Source organism: Cololabis saira, chromosome 10 (genome assembly GCF_033807715.1).
Source record: "Cololabis saira isolate AMF1-May2022 chromosome 10, fColSai1.1, whole genome shotgun sequence".
Taxonomy (NCBI): domain Eukaryota; kingdom Metazoa; phylum Chordata; class Actinopteri; order Beloniformes; family Belonidae; genus Cololabis; species Cololabis saira.
Genome location: NC_084596.1, coordinates 42,391,492 through 42,410,509, shown reverse-complemented (window position 1 = coordinate 42,410,509; position 19,018 = coordinate 42,391,492). Strand labels below are relative to the sequence as shown.

Genomic DNA, 19,018 nt, shown 5'->3' with positions numbered 1-19,018 from the left:
GCAGATACCAATACTTACCGCAGTAAAACAGCGCTTTAACATCCAGCTGGTCAGACAGGTACAAAGCAGGCTTCCTTTTAAGAATCTAGCGGTCAACAGAAGTTCAGCTGCTGCAGTCAGGCCAACACTGTCTGATGCAGATGTGCACAAAGACGTACGGGTGCATGCAACCAACCTGAGCGTGGAGGAGCAAAAACGATTCTGCAATATCCGGATGATCCCTCGGACCTGCCGACAACATAGCCGACATGTTAAAGTTCTGCTTCAAATGAGTATATGATGGGATTTGTTTCTGCAGCCCTCAATACCTTGCTGAAATAAAGCAAGTGTGGTTGAGGTCAACACTTCAACGAGGTTTCTGATGTCGGGGATGTGATGCTCCTCTCCAGAAAAAATGTGAACCATCTAAAAATAAAACAAATAAATAAATAAGACAGGAGACGGGAACGTATCCCAACAGCCGGCTAGAGGCAGTACTGGAGTTGAGGGGGGATGAGGGGGAATGGCAAAACCCCTAAAATAAAAATCATCAAATCATCATCAATGAATGTGGTTTTACTGCTATTTCAACATTTAGTCATCACCAGAAAAATAACTCCAGAAAAATGTGACAATTTTCACCTGTTTCAGGTAAATTTTCACTTGAAATAAGTAGGAAAATCTTCCAGTGGAACAAGATTTATCTTCTTATTACAAGCAAAAAAATCTTGTTCCACTGGCAGATTTTTCTACTTATTTTAAGTGAAAATCTACTTGAAACAGGTGAAAATTGTTGTTTTTTCCAGTGATGAGTCTTGTTTTAAGTGTAATGAGATTTTTTTTACTAAAATGAGACATTTTAACTAGAAATAAGACAAATATTCTTGTTAAGATTTTGAGTTTTTGCAGTGATCCATGTTACTTATCCTGTGAAGGACAGAGTCATATTGATAAGTTCAGAAAAGTGTTTTTTATTGTTGTGTTTTGATGTATTTGATGTAAGCCCAGTGGATATTTAAAGCTTACAGAAGGCTGCATTTAACTGCTGCTATGTCATTCCTGCAGTATTTCTGCAGCTGTTTTGGTCACTGCTCTTATTTGTAATATATTATATTATTTGTAATCAGCACAAATTATCTGTCCCCATATGATAAAATCCACCATCCCCCCTGATTTCTTTTTACAACTCGAGTACTGGCTAGAGGGGTTGATCCCTTCATCCGTACCTGGCGTGCCAGGTCCAGGGCTGGGGCTTGTGGGAAGGCGCTGTAGATCTGGCCCAGCATCTCACTCAGCTGGGCCACCATGGGCCCAAAATCGTGTAGGAGGGTTCGTACGGATTTATCAAAAACCCCACACACTGCCTGGTGCGGTGGAAGGGACAGTGAGTCATTAAAGACAGGGATTTGTACGTGCATAGACACACAGGAAGAACGTCCCCTCCTACCTCAACTACTTCTGAGTCATGGAGCCATTTGCTGAGGATGGTCTGGATCAGGGAGAAGACTTGCTGCAGCACAACCATAACCTGCAAGGGTTAGATTTAGGAAAGAATATCCAGGGTTTCCTTGTTTTAATTTTTTTTTTTTGTGGGTGCATATCTCAATTTCTTTTTTTTTTATTATTCGCAATCACACGAGCATTATATCATTATATCTCTACTGCGATCCATTTTTCTTTTTTTTCTTTTTCTTGCAAACAGAAAAAAGAACAAAAACATAAACACGGGGTGTTTTCATTAAGATGAAGAGAAAAAAAAACTTTATATAAAGACAAATGGGTACATGAAATACATCTCAAACAAAGGAGGTAGATTTGTGTCAATTATTCAATCAAAAAAAAAGATTGCTTCAATCAAAAAAAATATTTTCAATTAAAAAAGAATTCACTTCAATCAAAAAAAAATGTTTCAATCAAAGAAAAAAAGTGTTTGAATGCAAAAAAATATTTGAGACTCAAAAAAATGCATTTGAACACTGTTTTTCTTATAGAAGTCAAGTTTTCCAATGAGGAAGCATCCGCCCACTGTTGGATGTTTGTGTCAAAATGATTCAATCAAAAAAAAGACTTCAAAACTTTTTTCACTTCAATAAAAAAAAAAATCACTTCAAATCAAAATAAATATTTTAAATCCAAAAAAAGTGTTCAAATGCAAATTTTTGGGTCTCAAATATTTTTTGCATTCAAACACTTTTTTTGTTTGATTGAAAAAGTTTTTTTGTATTGAAGTGATTTTTTTTTAATTGAAAATATTTTTTTCTTTTTGAAGCAACTTCTTTTTTGATTAAATGATAAAGACACAAATGTCCTACCCATAATATGTGGCCCAAACACAAAAAACACTACTTCAATCAAAAAAGTTGCTTCAAACAAAAAAAACTTCACTTCTATCAAAGAAAACATTTCCAATCAAAGAAAAACAGTGTTCAAATTTTTTTTTTGTCTCAAATATTTTTTTGCATTCAAACACTTTTTTCTTTGATTGAAATCATTTTTTTGATTGAAGTGAATTTTTTTTAAATTGAAAATATGTTTTTTGATTGAAGCAATCTTTTTTTTAAAATAGAATAATTAAGACACAAATCTACCTCCATACTTTTCGCGCAGCTAGACTTAGCAAACCAAACAGGTATCTTGATTCCACCAGCATAGATACAGAGTGTGCAAACCCAAAAAGAAGTTGATCCCAGTTAAAAGCAACATCTGACCCAAAAATCATCTCTAACTGAATGGATTTTATTCCAGAAAGCATAGCAAAGGATTTCTTGTTTTAAATGCTCATTTCCTGCAGACTCACAGGATGACGAGGGCTCTGTGAGGGCATGAGTCGAGCAGCGGCCGCTCCCTCCGAGCCATCTGCATGTCTGCTGACGTCCAGAGTGCTGAAGAGGCTGGACAGCATCCCCAGGATCTGCACCATGCTCTGCTTGTTGGCTGGATTAGGCTCCAGGGAGAGAGAAACAACATGTTACTTGCACGCACAAACTTACGGAAGAGTATTAGGGCCAGGCAGGAGAAAAAATATTTGAGAGGGGAAGATTTTTTTTTATTGTGCACTTCGAGAAAAAAGTCGAAATGTCGAGAAAAAAGTTAAAATGTCGAGAATAATGTTGAAATATAATTTCAAGAATGAAGTTGAAATTGCATGAATAAAGTCGAAATTTCGAGAATAAAGTTGAAATTCAATTTTGTGGAAATGTCTCCTCTGGCTCATCAAATCCAGTTACACTGCAAAAACTCAAAATCTTAACAAGATTTGTCTTATTATCTAGTTAAAATGTCTCATTTTAGTAAAAAAATCTCATTACACTTAAAACACGACTCATCACTGGAAAAAACAACAATTTTCACCTGTTTCAAATAGATTTTCACTTAAAATAAGTAGAAAAATCTGCCAGTGGAACAAGACTTTTTTGCTTTTAATGAGAAGATAAATCTTGTCCCACTGGCAGATTTTTCTACTTATTTCAAGTGAAAATTTACTTGAAACAGGTCAATATATAAGTAATAAGTTATTTTTCTTGTTCTTGTTCTTGTTTTAAGTGTAATGAGATTTTTTGACTAAAAGTGAGACATTTTAACTAGAAATAAGACAAATATTCCTGGTAAGATTTTGAGTTTTTGCAGTGTAGCAGAGTGACTGTCAGCTCTGCAGCAGCAGCCGTAACTAACTAACTAACTTACATCCTTGGAGTGGAACGTTAAGGGTATATTTCTGAAGTTATGCAACTGCATATGTGTGTTATGTGTTTCAAATTAATATCGTAAAGCCAATTCTTGGATTCTGAACCTTGTTGTTCAACTATATTACTGAAATTTTGACTTTTTTCCTGACATTTCGACTTTTATCTCCAAATTGTACTTCAACATTAATCTCGACATTTTGACTTTTTTCTCAACTTTTTTCTCGAAGTACAAAATAAAAAAAAAAATCTTCCTCCTCTAAAATATTATTTTTATTTTTCTCCTGCCTGGCCCTAATACTCTTCCGTACAAATTCATGAGAAACATAGAAAAACGTCTTCAAATGTGAAAGGGATAATATCACTGCTGCAACAGCCTCTTTTCCCTCCCTTTACCTCGTGGGCCAGCGTGTCCAGCTGCTGCACGTGGGGCGTGATGAGGGAGTGCAGTGGGCCCAGGATCTCGTCTGCAGGCAGAGCAGACAGCAGGAAACCCAAGGCCTGCATCAGCCACATGCACTGGCTGCTCTGCACACACACACACAGGTTGATGCAGTCATGCTCCCTCACGTTAACATGGAAATATTCAACTGTTCAGGCTTATATACCCACCTTGTGGATTTTTTTTACCAGCACATCCTAAAGAGAAGCATTCACAACAGTTATCAGATCGTAATCTGGAAGAAAAGAGATGCCGGTAGCTGTGAGGGTGTGAGGTCCGTGTACTTCGCGGCCATCCGTTTTAAAGTGACAAAATAAAAATAGAGAAATAATCAAAAATAATCAGTTTCCCATCTTTTGTTTTGATAATAAAAAACGGAAAAAACGGAAAACAGATCGTTATCCATTATCCGATTTCATTGATGTGTTTGAAAATCGAAATTGGGAATTAAAACAGCGAGTGGGGTCCGTGTATCTTTTGGTCATTGGATTTTTCCGTCATGAGTAGGAATCAAAAAACAAAAAACGATTGGTTTATTTGATTTTCCTTTTAAAACAAAAAACAAATATTGAATACACTGCATTTTTTCTTTTTATGTGTTAATATGATTTAACAAAGATTCAAAATACGCTTTTATTTTCGTTTTCTATTTCATATAAGAAAAATGAAATCCCTAGTCAACAGGAAGGAAAAAACGAACCAAAAACAACCGTTTATTCATATTCGTGCACCGGAAGCTGGCATTTACAACCGAGTGAACTTAGTTCTGGATATTTAACAGGCATTCCTGTGACAATTCTCTCCAGGGGAAGTTTGATTTTAATATTTTATTGGTCGGGTTTACGTGACTCGGAAATGGCTCTGTATGCTGCAGTTCGGGTAACCATGGCAACCATAGCGGCGCTGAAACAACAAATTAAGGATTATTTTTTAAAGATTGATTAAGGACTTGTTCCACAGCGGTTTGACGCACAATGACATTTCCTGCACGTTGCAGCAGATGTGTCTCCTGCAATGGTCAGAAATGAGCGTCAGAAGATTCTGTGCTCGGCATGATCTGAGGAGAAAAAGGCTACGCAGAGCTGGAGAGCGCTTTGATTCATCATGGCCGAATGACCGGCTATCTGTCTTCACTGGGGGTGCATGCTGGAGAAGGTCGGGTTGGAAGAATTAATTTAGTCCCACGCGTGAGGTATCCACGTGATTATCATTATATGTATTAATTGCACTGCAGCACAAACTTTACCTGACGCCGGAATTCATGGTATGGCTGATGGAGCTCTCTCAGGTTCTTCCAACCCGACCTTCTTCAGCAAGCACCCCCAGTGAAGACAGATAGCCGGTATTGCGGCTTTCCTGTACTTTTAAGAGCCGCTTGAGAGTTTATTGTTAGGTCCTGTAGCCTATATTTGCATGACGCGCTGCTGACAGAGAAGTAGGCTACGCTGAGTCCGACAGAAGTTTTATGGCGTTTAATGACAAAACTCAGCCACAACGGCCTTCCGACATGCTTAATGGGTTTTAAACGTGTACACTGCAAACGTGATCGGGGTGATCAGTGTTCAGTACAAAGCTGTCAACAAAAATTAGGCTACGGCTCCCTAACAGCCTGTCCTAACTGCATGCGAGCGTCCGACTGTCGCGCCGCAATGCGTGGCATCGGACCCGCTCTGAACGCGTTATCGGCCCCACGTTCTACCACGTTCTTTTGATTGACAGCTGAGACTCGCCTTTTAGAAGGCTGATTTATGGTTCCGCGTTACACCAACGCAGACCTTACAGCGTAGGGTACGCGGCGCGGTCACCGAACGGTGCGCGTCGCCGCGTACCCTACGCTGTAGGCTCCGCCGTCGTTTTTACGCGGAACCATAAATCAGCCTTTATTCACCCGCCCGTGCGCTCCTGAAAGAAACTCCTAACATTAGCCGACTCCTAAAAGAGTAAAGGGACAAGTAAAAGATGGGTGATTACTTGTAATCTCCCTACGTTTGTACTTTCTAAACAGAAAACAAGCTTATTATTCGGTGGAATAAGTGGGGAAAAAACCGAACAATTAATAACGGCGTGTGATTACGCAATCAAACAGCGAACAGCTGGAGTGACCGGCGTGCGGTGCAAACATGTCAGCATGTCAGATCATTACTGGGATGTGGGGAACAAGCAGAGGACACGATCAATCCGGCAGGATCCGGGACAAATTAAGCCCTAATAAGATTAAGATAAGATTCTTATTATATCTTATTATCTTATCAGAACCTTCCAGCCTGGCGATCTCCCTCCAGCAGCTGCCACTTTATTGAAGTTCTTGTATTGAAATGACTGTTTCCTACAGCGCTTTACACTTTTTTTTCAACTTTCAACCGGCTTTCTACGCGACCGACGGGAAGAAAATAGAAGCAGGGCGTGCGACAAAAGTCCAGCTCAAAACGACGCCGCGTCGCTCGCAACCAGTATAGACAGTGCAATAAAAAATAAAGCAATGGAACTGTTTTTGACGCTGACTCTCGCTCGCGTCGCATGCAGTGTGTATATTTGCAATATACTGTGGACATCTGAATAAAAACCTCATAAATAGATTGAATCAAAGCGCTCTCCAGCTCTGCGTAGCCTTTTTCTCCTCAGATGATGCCGAGCACAGAATCTTCTGACGCTCATTTCTGACCATTGCAGGAGACACATCTGCTGCAACGTGCAGGAAATGTCATTGTGCGTCAAACCGCTGTGGAACAAGTCCTTAATCAATCTTTAAAAAATAATCCTTAATCTGTTGTTTCAGCGCCGCTATGGTTGCCATGGTTACCCGAACTGCAGCATACAGAGCCATTTCCGAGTCACGTAAACCCGACCAATAAAATATTAAAATCAAACTTCCCCTGGAGAGAATTGTCACAGGAATGCCTGTTAAATATCCAGAACTAAGTTCACTCGGTTGTAAATGCCAGCTTCCGGTGCACGAATATGAATAAACGGTTGTTTTTGGTTCGTTTTTTCCTTCCTGTTGACTAGGGATTTCATTTTTCTTATATGAAATAGAAAACGAAAATAAAAGCGTATTTTGAATCTTTGTTAAATCATATTAACACAGAAAAAGAAAAAATGCAGTGTATTCAATATTTGTTTTTTGTTTTAAAAGGAAAATCAAATAAACCAATCGTTTTTTGTTTTTTGATTCCCACTCATGACGGAAATATCCAATGACCAAAAGATACACGGACCGGGTTCAGTACATGTTATTGATTATTGATTGGACGCTGCAGCTGAACGGACTGTCACAACATCACTGCAGTTTCATGACGGAGTGAAGACAGATTACAGATTAAACTCATGTTTCACTCCCAGGTTTCATATTTGATTTATTTTCTGTTTCAACATTAAAAAAAATCTAAAACTGTTAATTCTCAATCTGATGAACAAAAGAACCAGAAACAACTTCATTTATTACTGCGCATGTGCAATCCCCCCATTTGTCCAATCTTTGTTTTCAGTATCCTTGGAAACGAATAGGAAATAGAGAAAAGAGTTTTCCACTCGCTGTTTTAATTCCCAATTTCGATTTTCAAACACATCAATGAAATTGCATAATGGATAACGATCCGTTTTCCGGTTTTTATTATCAAAACAAAAGATGGGAAACTGATTATTTTGGATTATTTCTCTATTTTTATTTTGTCATTTCAAAACAAAAACCGGATGGCCTGCTGGTACACGGACCAGCGTGAGTTTGTCAGACCTGGGAGACGGTGAGGATGTCCTGAGCGTAGGGGCCCAGGTCCTGCCTGCACTCCCTGCAGATCCTCTTCAGAGTGGAAACGCTGGACACAGACAGCTCTGCCTTCACCAGGCCCTGCAGCACCATGGGTAATATGCCCCCCAGCATCACCGGGTGGTCAGCCAGCCACTCGGCTAGTGACCCTGCTCATTAACGGGGGTGCAGTGAGAAGATAATGTGGTTTTTACAGCTGATCAGCAGTAGGGTACAGTCTGAACAACCTGATCTCACAAAAATCCGTGAAATCCCCACGACCTCTTACCAATATTTTCCGTGGTGCTGCCACAGATATTATACCTATACAATTAGCCATAAAAATTCATAAAAAACCCCCCCAAAAGTCACGTTTTAACCATGGTTGAGCACTATAATTTGATCATAGTTTAGAAATTCCCCATTCATAATGAGGGTGTGATGTTCAGGATCCCGACTCGTCACTATGACGTAGAGGGGACGCCCGGAGGGAATTCCCTGTGTGTCAAACGCTTGATGAAATGGGAGAATGGTTAAAATAATGAATTTAAATATCTCCACTCCCTGGTTCAAAAGCCATTAATAGTATAATAATAATAATAGTTTGTGTTTTGACGACGCTCTGGTTAAGGTCTGGTTAGGTTAAGGCACCACTGGGTTACAAGTAGGAAACGGTTGTGGTTTGTGCTAAAAATAATAAATTAAATAATTAATTAAATAATAAATTAATAAAAAAAATAATAAAAAAAAGGAATTCACATCAGTTACGTCACCTCCGTCGTCATGGCAACAGCAAACAAAACGTGGTTAAATACTCGCCATCAAAATAGTGTAAAAACATCATCAAAACACCATTAAAACCTCAATAAAACACGTGCTTTTACAAACTGACAGTAACAAACAGTAACTTGCGCGGCAACATGGTTACAAAAACTCATAACTAAGCCACTATATTCAATAATAATATATAAAGAATAATAATGTAATGATAAATAATCAACCAAGTGGTGATGAAAAAACTAAATAACATTTTAGAAACCAAAATAATACGTCCATTGAACTTCAAAATCCGTGTGTATATCACGACAACGGATCCCAATTGACTTTGCATAGCTACAATATCCGTGGTGCTCACACGGAATATTACCACTTTCCGTGGCCCCGCCACGGAAAATATTGTTCAGAGGTCGTGGGCATTTCACGGATTTTTGTGAGATCAGGTTGGTCTGAAACTTGCTCCTTTTGAGGATTTGACATTAGAACGTACCTATGGTGTACATGACGGTGTCGGCCAGCATGATGTTGCTGATGTTGATCCGGGGGATCAGGCCGATCAGACCGGGGATAACATCGGAGTAATTCACGTCGATGGTCTCAGCGATGGACTGGAAGCCGAACAACAAGGCCTCCGTGTCCTAAAGGTGATGCAAAAAAACACAACAACATATTACGTACAGGAAACTAGAGCTGGAGGTGGAAAAGATACACACGAAACAACCTGAGCACAAAGTGACAATCAATCACATGCTGTCTTACATGCTGCTGTATCATTTCAGAGTTGTTTATGATCAGGGCTGCACATAAGTGGGCTGCCAGAGCGCATGCGCCGTCAAAATCCACAGTGCGCTGTCAATCTTGTGCTGCGAAGCGCTTTTGCGTACCAACAGCTGGGGCTCATATTATTGGTTGTGGCCAGACCAGAATACTAATATTAAAAAATCTATTGGGAGAGCTTTTCCCCAGAACTGCCACTCAAAGTTGATACTGGCCAATCACAACGCGTCCTTACTCCCCCTCCATGCTCGTTGCGGCGGTGGGTTAGGCAGGAAGAGAGGTAAGGATCAGCTTTACTGAACAAACCCCGACACGTCTCGTCAAAATGTCCAAGAAGCAAGCGCCATTAAGTAATTATTTTGGTGTTCCACCACCACCAACTACAAAGAGACGCCAAACTGAACCACTACCCGAATCGAACAGAAAACATGTGTTCGCCGAGAAGTGGCTGCATGATGTTACGTGGCGACGCGTACCGTACATTTGCGTTCCTGCGTATCCTACCCCGCAAGCTCTGCGTTGGTGCAACGCGGAACCATAAATCAGCCAGTGTCCGTCACTGCGTGCAGCAGTTACCTGCAAGACGCTGCTCTCTGATTATGGCTCACAGTTTATGAAAACTCCAAATAAAAAATAAATTAGAGAATATTTTATGAAATCAATAAACAATTCCATCATCAAAATTATAACAAATAAAGGTTCAACATATCTTGCTTTGCATGTAATAAGACTAGGTAATATATTAGTTTCACCTTTTAAGTTGAATTATTGAAATAGATTAACTTTTACACCATATTACAGTTGAATTATTGAAATAGATTAACTTTTACACCATATTCTAGTTGAATTATTGAAATAAGTTAACTTTTACACCATATTCTAGTTGAATTATTGAAATAAGTTAACTTTTACACCATATTCTTCACCTGAAGCAATATTCTACACCTTGGCTGATGTGGACATACATAGCATAGGAGGCTATTTCAGCTGCTATATGTTTGGCTGTCTGTACAGTCATGCAAGTTCAATGCTATTAAAGAACACGTTTTTTTCATATTAAACACATTTTTATGCAGTTTAGAAGTTTTGGGGCTTTTTTTTGGCGCCTGTGCTGCTGAAATCGGGGCGTCCTTTATTTCTATTTCTGAAAGTTGGCAACCCTAGGTGCAAAATAGGCCCCTTAGCATCCCAATCTGGCCGATAAAAACTGTAACTTTTATACTGACTCTACAGACTAACATGCACCATAATTTGTTAATTCATCTTTATAAGTGAATAAATATCATTTTGCCTATAACTTATTCCTGCATCCCTCTTTTATCGATCCGGCGAGACGGGTCACCGCGTTTTTGGAGCCCCAAGTCACATATCCAGGGGCTCCTCTGAGCACCAGACCAAAATAATTATGTGCAGCCCTGTTTATGATGTTCCTTCACACTCAAGGCCCATTTCTTAGATCTTGGTTACTCTCATGGTGCTTTTCCACCAGTACCTTTTCCACCAGTGGTCTAACGTGCAGAGTAGATACTTTTCTGTAACTATTCTGCCGAGGTTCTAAGCGGCTAAGTCGGTTACAGGCCACCGATTGGTTCTTAGGGTTGGCCAATCAGATGTCTGAGTCAGGTTGTGACATCATTTCAAGAGCGACTCATGGCTTCTAGTTCATTTATTTTCGAAGAACAATGGCAGCACAGAAATCTGTTCTGTGGTCAAATTCCGAGGTGGAGACGTTCTTAAACCTGGTGGCTTAGGAAAATATCCAGAGAGAGCTGGATGGGGCCACGAGGAATGAAAACATATACCAGGAGCTTTCTCAGTCCATGTCTGCTCAAGGCTACAAACGGACTTTTCAGCAGTGGCGAGACAAACTGAAAAAGTTAAAAAGCGATTATTGTGCGGTGAAAGACCACAATAGCCGGGTCTTCTTCGTTTGTGTTGCACAATCATATACGTCACAGCAGCTTTGCTCCAACCTCCTACTTCTGATCTGGATATTGAAAAGAAACGAGGGCAAGGAGAGTGGAGTCGGGCTGAGTAGGTACTAGTGGAAAAGCACCATCAGTTCCAGTCAAACGGCAGCTTAAATGCTGTTGTTCAAAAGTTTCATTCTGGTTTCAGATTGCAAGGAGGTTTTCAATTAAATTAAATTAAATTTTATTTATATAGCGTCTAATACAACAGATGTTGTCTCTAGACGCTTTCCAGAGATCCAGAACATGAACATAAACATAAACATAAACATAAACCCCCGAGCAATTATTATATAAACAATGGCAGGTAAAAACTCCCATAGTGGGAGAAAAGCCTTAAGCCAACTTGCTTTCAACTGTTGATCACATCTTTACACCCGTGTTGCTTTTCCTGCACAACCCAACATCACAGCACAAAGGCCCTCTTTCCAACCATGTCTCTACAGCCCTTTTCAAAGCAGCTGCTTTCACTCTATAATCCCGTATGAATCGTATTGGAGACATGAATTTTTGAGTCCTCTGCACCTGTCCTCATAACAGAAAAAAAGTTTAATATAATAAAAATAAATCAATCAAACCACACCATGTATTCATAATAATACAAATATATTTTCTAGAAATATTTAAAGATTTCATTATATGATAAACACGCAAAAAGGTATTTCCTGCATATTGCTGTGTATGGCAGGCTTTAGAGGGTTGAGCAACACAAAGGAACAAAACATTCTTAAAAAAAAAAATCTTCTTAAAGGAGCTTGAGGCCGGATTGTGGCAAGATTTATGAAAAAAATCTGTATACATTTTAAGTTTTCTAGTAATAATGTCAGATGAAGCGTTCCAAACCCAAAAGAATGAGTCCTCTAGTGTATCTCTCCTTTGCCTTGAACAGGCTGTGTGCTGCAAAATGTGCTGCAATTCGGTCCAGAATTTCCCGCGCTGTCCTGCGGATGTGACGTCACATGACGCTGCATGCACGTTCTCCCCGTTCTCCCGTGCCGGCTTCACTGTTGGCTGCAGTACCCCCAACGGCCGTCGTGGTGAAGGGTGGCGCTAGAGAGTCTCATTTCTTAAAAGGAGCCTCAAGCTCCTTTAAGTGTCATTTTTTTCTTAAGTTCAGTCTTAAGAAGAAAAAAAAGAAGTCATATTCTCCAAAAAAGTTCTTAAGTATTTTCTCAACTTTCTTAAGTTTCTTCTTAAGAAACAACTTAAGAATAAATGGTATTCTTGAAATAAAAGTTCTCAAATTTGTTCTTGACTTTTTTCTTAACTTTAAGACAACCTTGACCTGTCTTAAGATTTCTTCTGTGAAAAGGTAAAACTTTAATATCACCTTTTTCAACACATTTTAGACAAGTTTAGACTAGTAGGTCATAGTTTGAGGATATACTTTGTAATTAATTACACAAAGAGCCTGTTAACTGTTTGTTAGCATGTTAGTTAGCGTGGTAGTTAATTATTATTAATTTTCCCCAATAGTATTTTTTTTTGCACATTAATCTCATCCACCATAACCTTGAAAAGTTCCTGCATCTCTTTTTCTCCTTCTCCATGTTTAGTGAGTGACTGACGGTTAAGACCAAACTACCTGTATAAATGTTGTTTGTTGGCGCGTGCAATGCAATGACATATTTTAAGAAGTTCTTAAGTAGGAAAAATAAGAAATTCGTAAGAAATGACAATTCTTAAGACGGTTCTTAAGAAAATATTGAGGAATTTCACTTAAGAACTTTCTTATGAACTTCTTAATTTTAGATCTAAGACATTTCTTAAGATCGTTCTTAAGAACATATTGGTGAATCCGGCCCCAGGTCTGCACAAGTCTGTTAATGAGACATCCATTTATCAGGTGTGTTGAAGCAGGAAACATCTAAAACCTGCAGGACAGCGATCCTCCAGGACCTGGGGCCTCATCTATAAAGCTTGCTTGCGCAGAAAAAGCGCCTGAAAGTTGCGGAAGCCACCTTCTACGCAAATCCTCGGATCTAAAAAGAAAAAACTAACCGAAAAATCTGCGTATCTTTACGGCAACCAGGACCCTCCCGTAAGAATTTACTTAAGACACGGGGAACTGGCGAGGCAGGCTGTGAGGTGGTGAAATGAAGCCAGATTCATGTCATACTCTTAATAATGTCGTCACATATCACAACATATGTCAGGCTTAAAATAATAAAATAAAATAATATAGCGCTGATCGTGTCCGTCTGTGTGTGAAGCTGTGACAGCTTCACACACAGACGGACACGATCAGCTGTCAGTCAGGACTCTGCTGCTGCTGCTGCAGCCTCTTCTTCACCCACCGCTTTAGGACAGAACAAATGAGGGGCTGCGTTTAGGGAGCCCCACGGAGCCCCTCATTTCTTCCCTAAAGGGACACAGATTTTTTTTCATATATGAGTTTTACGCGCGCGTGAAACCTTTACGTGCTGCTTGTATATGGTGCCTAAATTAGGGTCCCGCGTTAAAACGACGCAGAGCCTACGGCGTAGGGTACGCGGCGACGCGCACCTACGGCATAGGCTCTGCGTCGGTGACGCGGAACCATAAACCCGCCCTGAGCAGCTCTGAGGAGAGACGGGAGAGGAGGAGGGGGAGCGGGGGGTGAAGCGGAGCTGCGGGGCCGTTTTCGTATCGCTTTCATACAGTGTCTTGATAATTTGCAATTTAAGGCTGATCCTACCGTTAGTTTTTAAACTGTAACAAGTAAGGGGAAAAAAAAACATGGTTTTGAAAAGACGGGGGGCATGTCCCCCCTGTTGCGCCGGGGAAGTCACGGCGTTTAGCGCAGCAACGGCGTGCTGCCACCCACTCACTTTATTTTATTGTATACTATTTATATACTTATTCTAACTTTTACTGTGACCACCAAATAATGTGGTTTTCCTGTCCTCCACATCATCTACAGCATCTAGGTCTCCGTGAAAGTCAGTGTCACGGTGGCTGCTACTTCTCATTCATTCTGACGCCAAACCATGGATCTGCGCCAAACAGGCTGCAGAAAGCCACTGCGCATGCTCAGCAGGCTCATCCATATGCATTTCTGGGCGTGTAAAGGGGCGGATTCAGCTACGCAACCTTCCAGCTGGACTGCGTGGAAGTCTGCGTGCACATGGTTTTATTGATCCGGATTTTTTTTTGCGCACGGCATTTTCGGCTTTTGAGCGTACGTGCACTTTTAGTATGAATCCTACGCACTCCATTTTAAATGAGGCCCCTGGACTGAGGTCTCTGGTGTGGAGGTTACGCTGCTTTTATGACCTTGTGCAAGATTTACACTTGTTCTGTCTTTTACCTCGGCCCCCTTTGCGTTTTCAATTAATACCTGTGTGTATTTGGTCATTTTTACATCTAATAGTCCGACAGACGTGATTGGGGACTCAGTTTGAGGGTGCAACATTACGCCGGTCCAAGTTTGCTTGGTAAATGAATCAGACCTTTACAATAACATAAACCCCTCCTCTCCTTTGGTGACAGAAAGCAATACACGACTGCCTCAGGAGGAAGATCGGGATGGGAGGGATTTTATTTTTTTTATTGATCTTTTTAGAAAAAACAACATAATGTGGATACATATAATCAAAGATACACATTATACATTATACATTAAAGATCGATTTTTTTTTTGGGGGGGGGGGGGGGGGGTTCTTTTTTCTTTTATTTATTTATGTATTTTTTTCCCCCATCATTACAACTTTTGGTTGTTTTATTGTTTATGCCCAAAAAAGGAATGTTTTGTTGGACACGAGAATAACTGGTGCCATGTTTTTGCCTTTAAGTATGTTTAAAGGTATGAAAACATTAAAGTGTTATTTATAATTGCATAAATTGTCTATATTTCATTACTTTATATACTGTCTTGGGGTTACATTTGCAAAAAATGATAAAAACCAAATTCTCAAAAATTAAAAACCAAAATAGACCGAACATGGAACAAATAAAAATGGAATGAGGGAAAAAATAAAACCGATTTCCTCCGTCTCTGTTTCCTCCCTGGATCTGTTTGGTAATTCTGACCCACGATGTTTCTGAAAGCAGTTCTATCAGCATTCTGGGAGCTGATTGGTCCTTACAGCATCATTAGCTGCAATACTTGCCGTTGAATCTCAATATAATACTAGTATTCATATGTTGCATAACTACAGTCATATAATTCATGCAACAGCTGAAAAAACAGTTTTAATAACACTAACCCAAATCAATATCAGAATCGAATCTAATCCTGATAATCGATTCTGAATCTTAAGAATCGGAATCGAATCGATTCTTGACATTTGAATCGATCCCCAGCCCTATTCAACAAGTTAAAATAATCTATGAAGGACTGCCATTTATGAACAAATTCAACTGAGTTGCCCTTTACTGAATATCTCAACTTTTCCAATTTGATAAAAAACCCAACATCACTAAGCCAAAGAGCAATAGATGGAGACTTGGGGGAGGGGGTGATTTTTACTGGTGGGAGGTGCAGGAGATGAGAGCGTGAGGCGATGCTCCCTGGAAATAATCAAATATTCCTCCAAACGAAACTGAAACTGATATTTTAACCCGAGGAAACTGTTTGGCATCACTTTGAGTATGTGGTGTATGCATGATGGGACTGTAAATGCCAGTACCTGCCACACGGCTGACTGCTGGGGGTCCATGAGCTGCCGGCCCAGCCTGTCGTACAGGTTACTGAGCAGCTCCGCTCCCAGCATCTCATACACGTACATCAGCGTGTCCGAGATGTCCACCCTGTAAGGACCACATGTCCGTCAGCTGCAGGGATCTGACGCCACAAATATTCCCTACAGGTTCTCCTTTATTCTGCTGAAACACTCAGTACTGGAGTTGAGGGGGGATGAGGGGGGATGAGGGGGGATGAGGGGGGATGAGGGGGGATGGCAAATCCTCCTCCCTGTAAAACTGCCATCCCCCCTTTCGTTAGTTATCACCAGAAAAATAACACCAGAAAAATAACTTATTTGACAATTTTCACCTGTTTCTAGTAAATTTTCCCTTGAAATAAGTAGGAAAATCTGCCAGTGGGACAAGATTTATCTTCTTATTACAAGCAAAAAAATCTACTTATTTCAAGTGAAAATCTACTTGAAACAGGTGAAAATTGTTGTTTTTTCCAGTGATGAGTTTTTTATTGTTGTGTTTTGATGTATTTGATGTAAGCCCAGTGGATATTTAAAGCTTACAGAAGGCTGCATTTAACTGCTGCTATGTCATTCCTGCAGTATTTCTGCAGGTGTTTTGGTCACTGCTATTATTTGTAATATATTATATTATTTGTAATCAGCACAAATTATCTGTCCCCGTATGATAAAATCCACCATCCCCCCTGATTACTGGAAACACTAGATGTTCCTCCTAAATTTTCAGCAAATCCAAATCTTATCAGGTGCTTTGGACTTAAAGACAGATTTAAAATACCATGAAAAAGGTGCAAACGTCCCCACACTCGCCTGTAAATCCGAAACTGCTCTTTGTCGTCGGAGGACCAGGAGGCGTACTCCTCCTGAGACGGGTAGTGGGATTTATGCAGCAGCACGTCCACCAGCTGGAAGTAAACGGGCCGGTAGATCTGCAGGTATCCTCCCTGCTTTTCTTCCTCAAATGACAAAATATCATCCTGAAATTTCAAGAAAGGATAACAGAGAGAAACAAACGTCTGAGTTAAAGTCCTTTGTCAAGAGTTCAGGAAGAGCTTTGCAGCTATTGCTCCTCTTTGCAGTTTTTGTTCAAGTAACACCACAGATCCTTCTTTCACATGTTTTGGTAATGCCCGCCTGTATTATCCTTCTGGTAAAAAGTCAGTAAATATATATCCAATGTCACTGGAAAGGCAATCCCATGTTCTCTCAGGGTCCTGATTGATGGTGACTCTCAGCTAAACTTACATTACAAAGATAAAGTTGTGTACCTGGCAGGATTAACAGCCGCTAAAAACATGCTTGCTCTTGGATGGAAACCACCACGTCATCTACCAACATGTCACTGGTTTCATCTGTTTATGGACATTCTACATATGGAACTTGCAGTGGCAAGAATTCATGGTGCGGGACCAGGACATTCAAAATATGGACACATGCCATTGAAAACCTGAAAGAACTGAATATTGGCTGAACATTTATCAATTATTTATTTATTTTTATTTATTTTTGGCTTTTCTTGTGTAGCTTGTTTTGTCCTGTTGTTGTGTTATTGTTCAATTCAATTCAATAAAAAAATTTTATATAGCGTCTAATACAACAAAAGTTGTCTCTAGACGCTTTCCAGAGACCCACAACCAGACCCCCGAGCAATTATTACATAAACAATGGCAGGTAAAAACTCCCCTAGTGGGAGAAAAACCTTAAGCCAAACAGTGGTAAGAAAAACTCCCCTTTAGGAGGGAAGAAACCTTGAGCAGGACCAGGATCATAACGGGGGACCCTCCTGCCGAAGGCCAGACTGGTGGTCAGGGACGTCAACAGCACAGCAGGCAGGTGGAAGCAGCAACGGGATGACCGGGGGTGGGGACCGCAGGCCAGCACGCAGCTCCCAAAGCTCCAGCACAATCAGCAAGTCCCAGGTTGGGGTGCAGGGTCGGGGAAAGGTTGAGAAGGGGCAGGGCCAGGGAAAAGAGTCTTGACGGACAAACCTCTCCCCCGCCTTCCCGGGCCGTTACCCTGCCCCTCTCACTCCCACACTGCAGGATCCGGTGTTGTGCATTCAGAGATGCTCTTCGCCACCGGCAGTTGTTGTCTTGTTGGATCACAACAGGGTGGGTGGGGGTACGGGTGACTTAAAGGTGCTATACAATTGCGTCCGTAACTGTTCAATTTAATTGTATGCATGAACAAAATAATAAAAAACCGTTGATCACAAAAAAAAGAGTTGAGGAAGAGCAACTCACGAGGGAAAAGGTAAGCAATGAGAACAAGCGAGAGCTCTTCCTACTGTGGTTTTCTTGTGTTTGCGTACCTGCAGGGTGTACCAGAAGGTGAGTGTGAGGGAGCTGGTGGTCTCGCTGACGGGGTAGTGTCCCGGGAAACCCGTGCAGAACAGGATCATGTTCACCAGAGCCAGGTATTCCTGCCAGTGGTCCAGCTGCTCCAGCAGAACCCTGACACACACACGGGAGTTCAACACCCAGACCACTGAGACGGTTCAGAAATGTGCACGTCACAAATCTTATAATAAGTGGCTTCCCTTTCTTAAATTCTTTCACTCTCTCCAGTGCCTGCTTCGTCATTGACCCCCCCCGCCCCCCCCCCCCCCCGCCTCTTTTCTCTCTTTTATCTCTTTCTTCTTACTTTTTATTTATTTATTAGTTTACTTCTTCTTTGTTTTTGTATTTTTTAATTTATACTGTGTAGCTTTAATACTTAATTATTACTTTAAATAATTTTCAGTTATTTATTTATAATTATTTTCGTTGAATTGTGTTATATTCTGTTCTTAAATCAAGAAAAACATCCTAGGAGGTAGACTGTATATTTTTTTCTTATTTCATCAATAAGTATTTCTATGGTGTGAAATCCTACATTATATATTGTAGTAGGCCTGTGTTGAAAAAATCGATTTACCGATTCTAATTTGATTCTCATATTAATTCCTTAAAATCGATTTGTATGTCTAAAGATCGATTTTTTTTTTCATCATTACAACTTTGGGCATC

At 40.4% G+C, this 19,018-nt stretch overlaps 1 protein-coding gene across 1 annotated transcript in view; it reads right to left on the bottom strand.

The window, feature by feature from the left end:
- The window catches only part of LOC133452261 (importin-13-like), a 40,138-nt gene that overhangs the window by 5,062 nt on the left and 16,058 nt on the right, over positions 1-19,018 (bottom strand). Inside the window, exons 3-15 of the mRNA XM_061731482.1 lie at positions 18,322-18,463; positions 16,821-16,987; positions 15,981-16,101; positions 9,114-9,261; positions 7,835-8,016; positions 4,275-4,301; positions 4,059-4,190; positions 2,777-2,923; positions 1,427-1,507; positions 1,206-1,343; positions 309-405; positions 176-228; positions 19-85 (exon numbers count right to left, since the gene is read on the bottom strand). Of these exons, the coding sequence (XP_061587466.1) occupies positions 19-85; positions 176-228; positions 309-405; positions 1,206-1,343; positions 1,427-1,507; positions 2,777-2,923; positions 4,059-4,190; positions 4,275-4,301; positions 7,835-8,016; positions 9,114-9,261; positions 15,981-16,101; positions 16,821-16,987; positions 18,322-18,463 (1,502 nt within the window). The remainder of the gene's footprint in view (positions 1-18; positions 86-175; positions 229-308; positions 406-1,205; positions 1,344-1,426; positions 1,508-2,776; positions 2,924-4,058; positions 4,191-4,274; positions 4,302-7,834; positions 8,017-9,113; positions 9,262-15,980; positions 16,102-16,820; positions 16,988-18,321; positions 18,464-19,018) is intronic.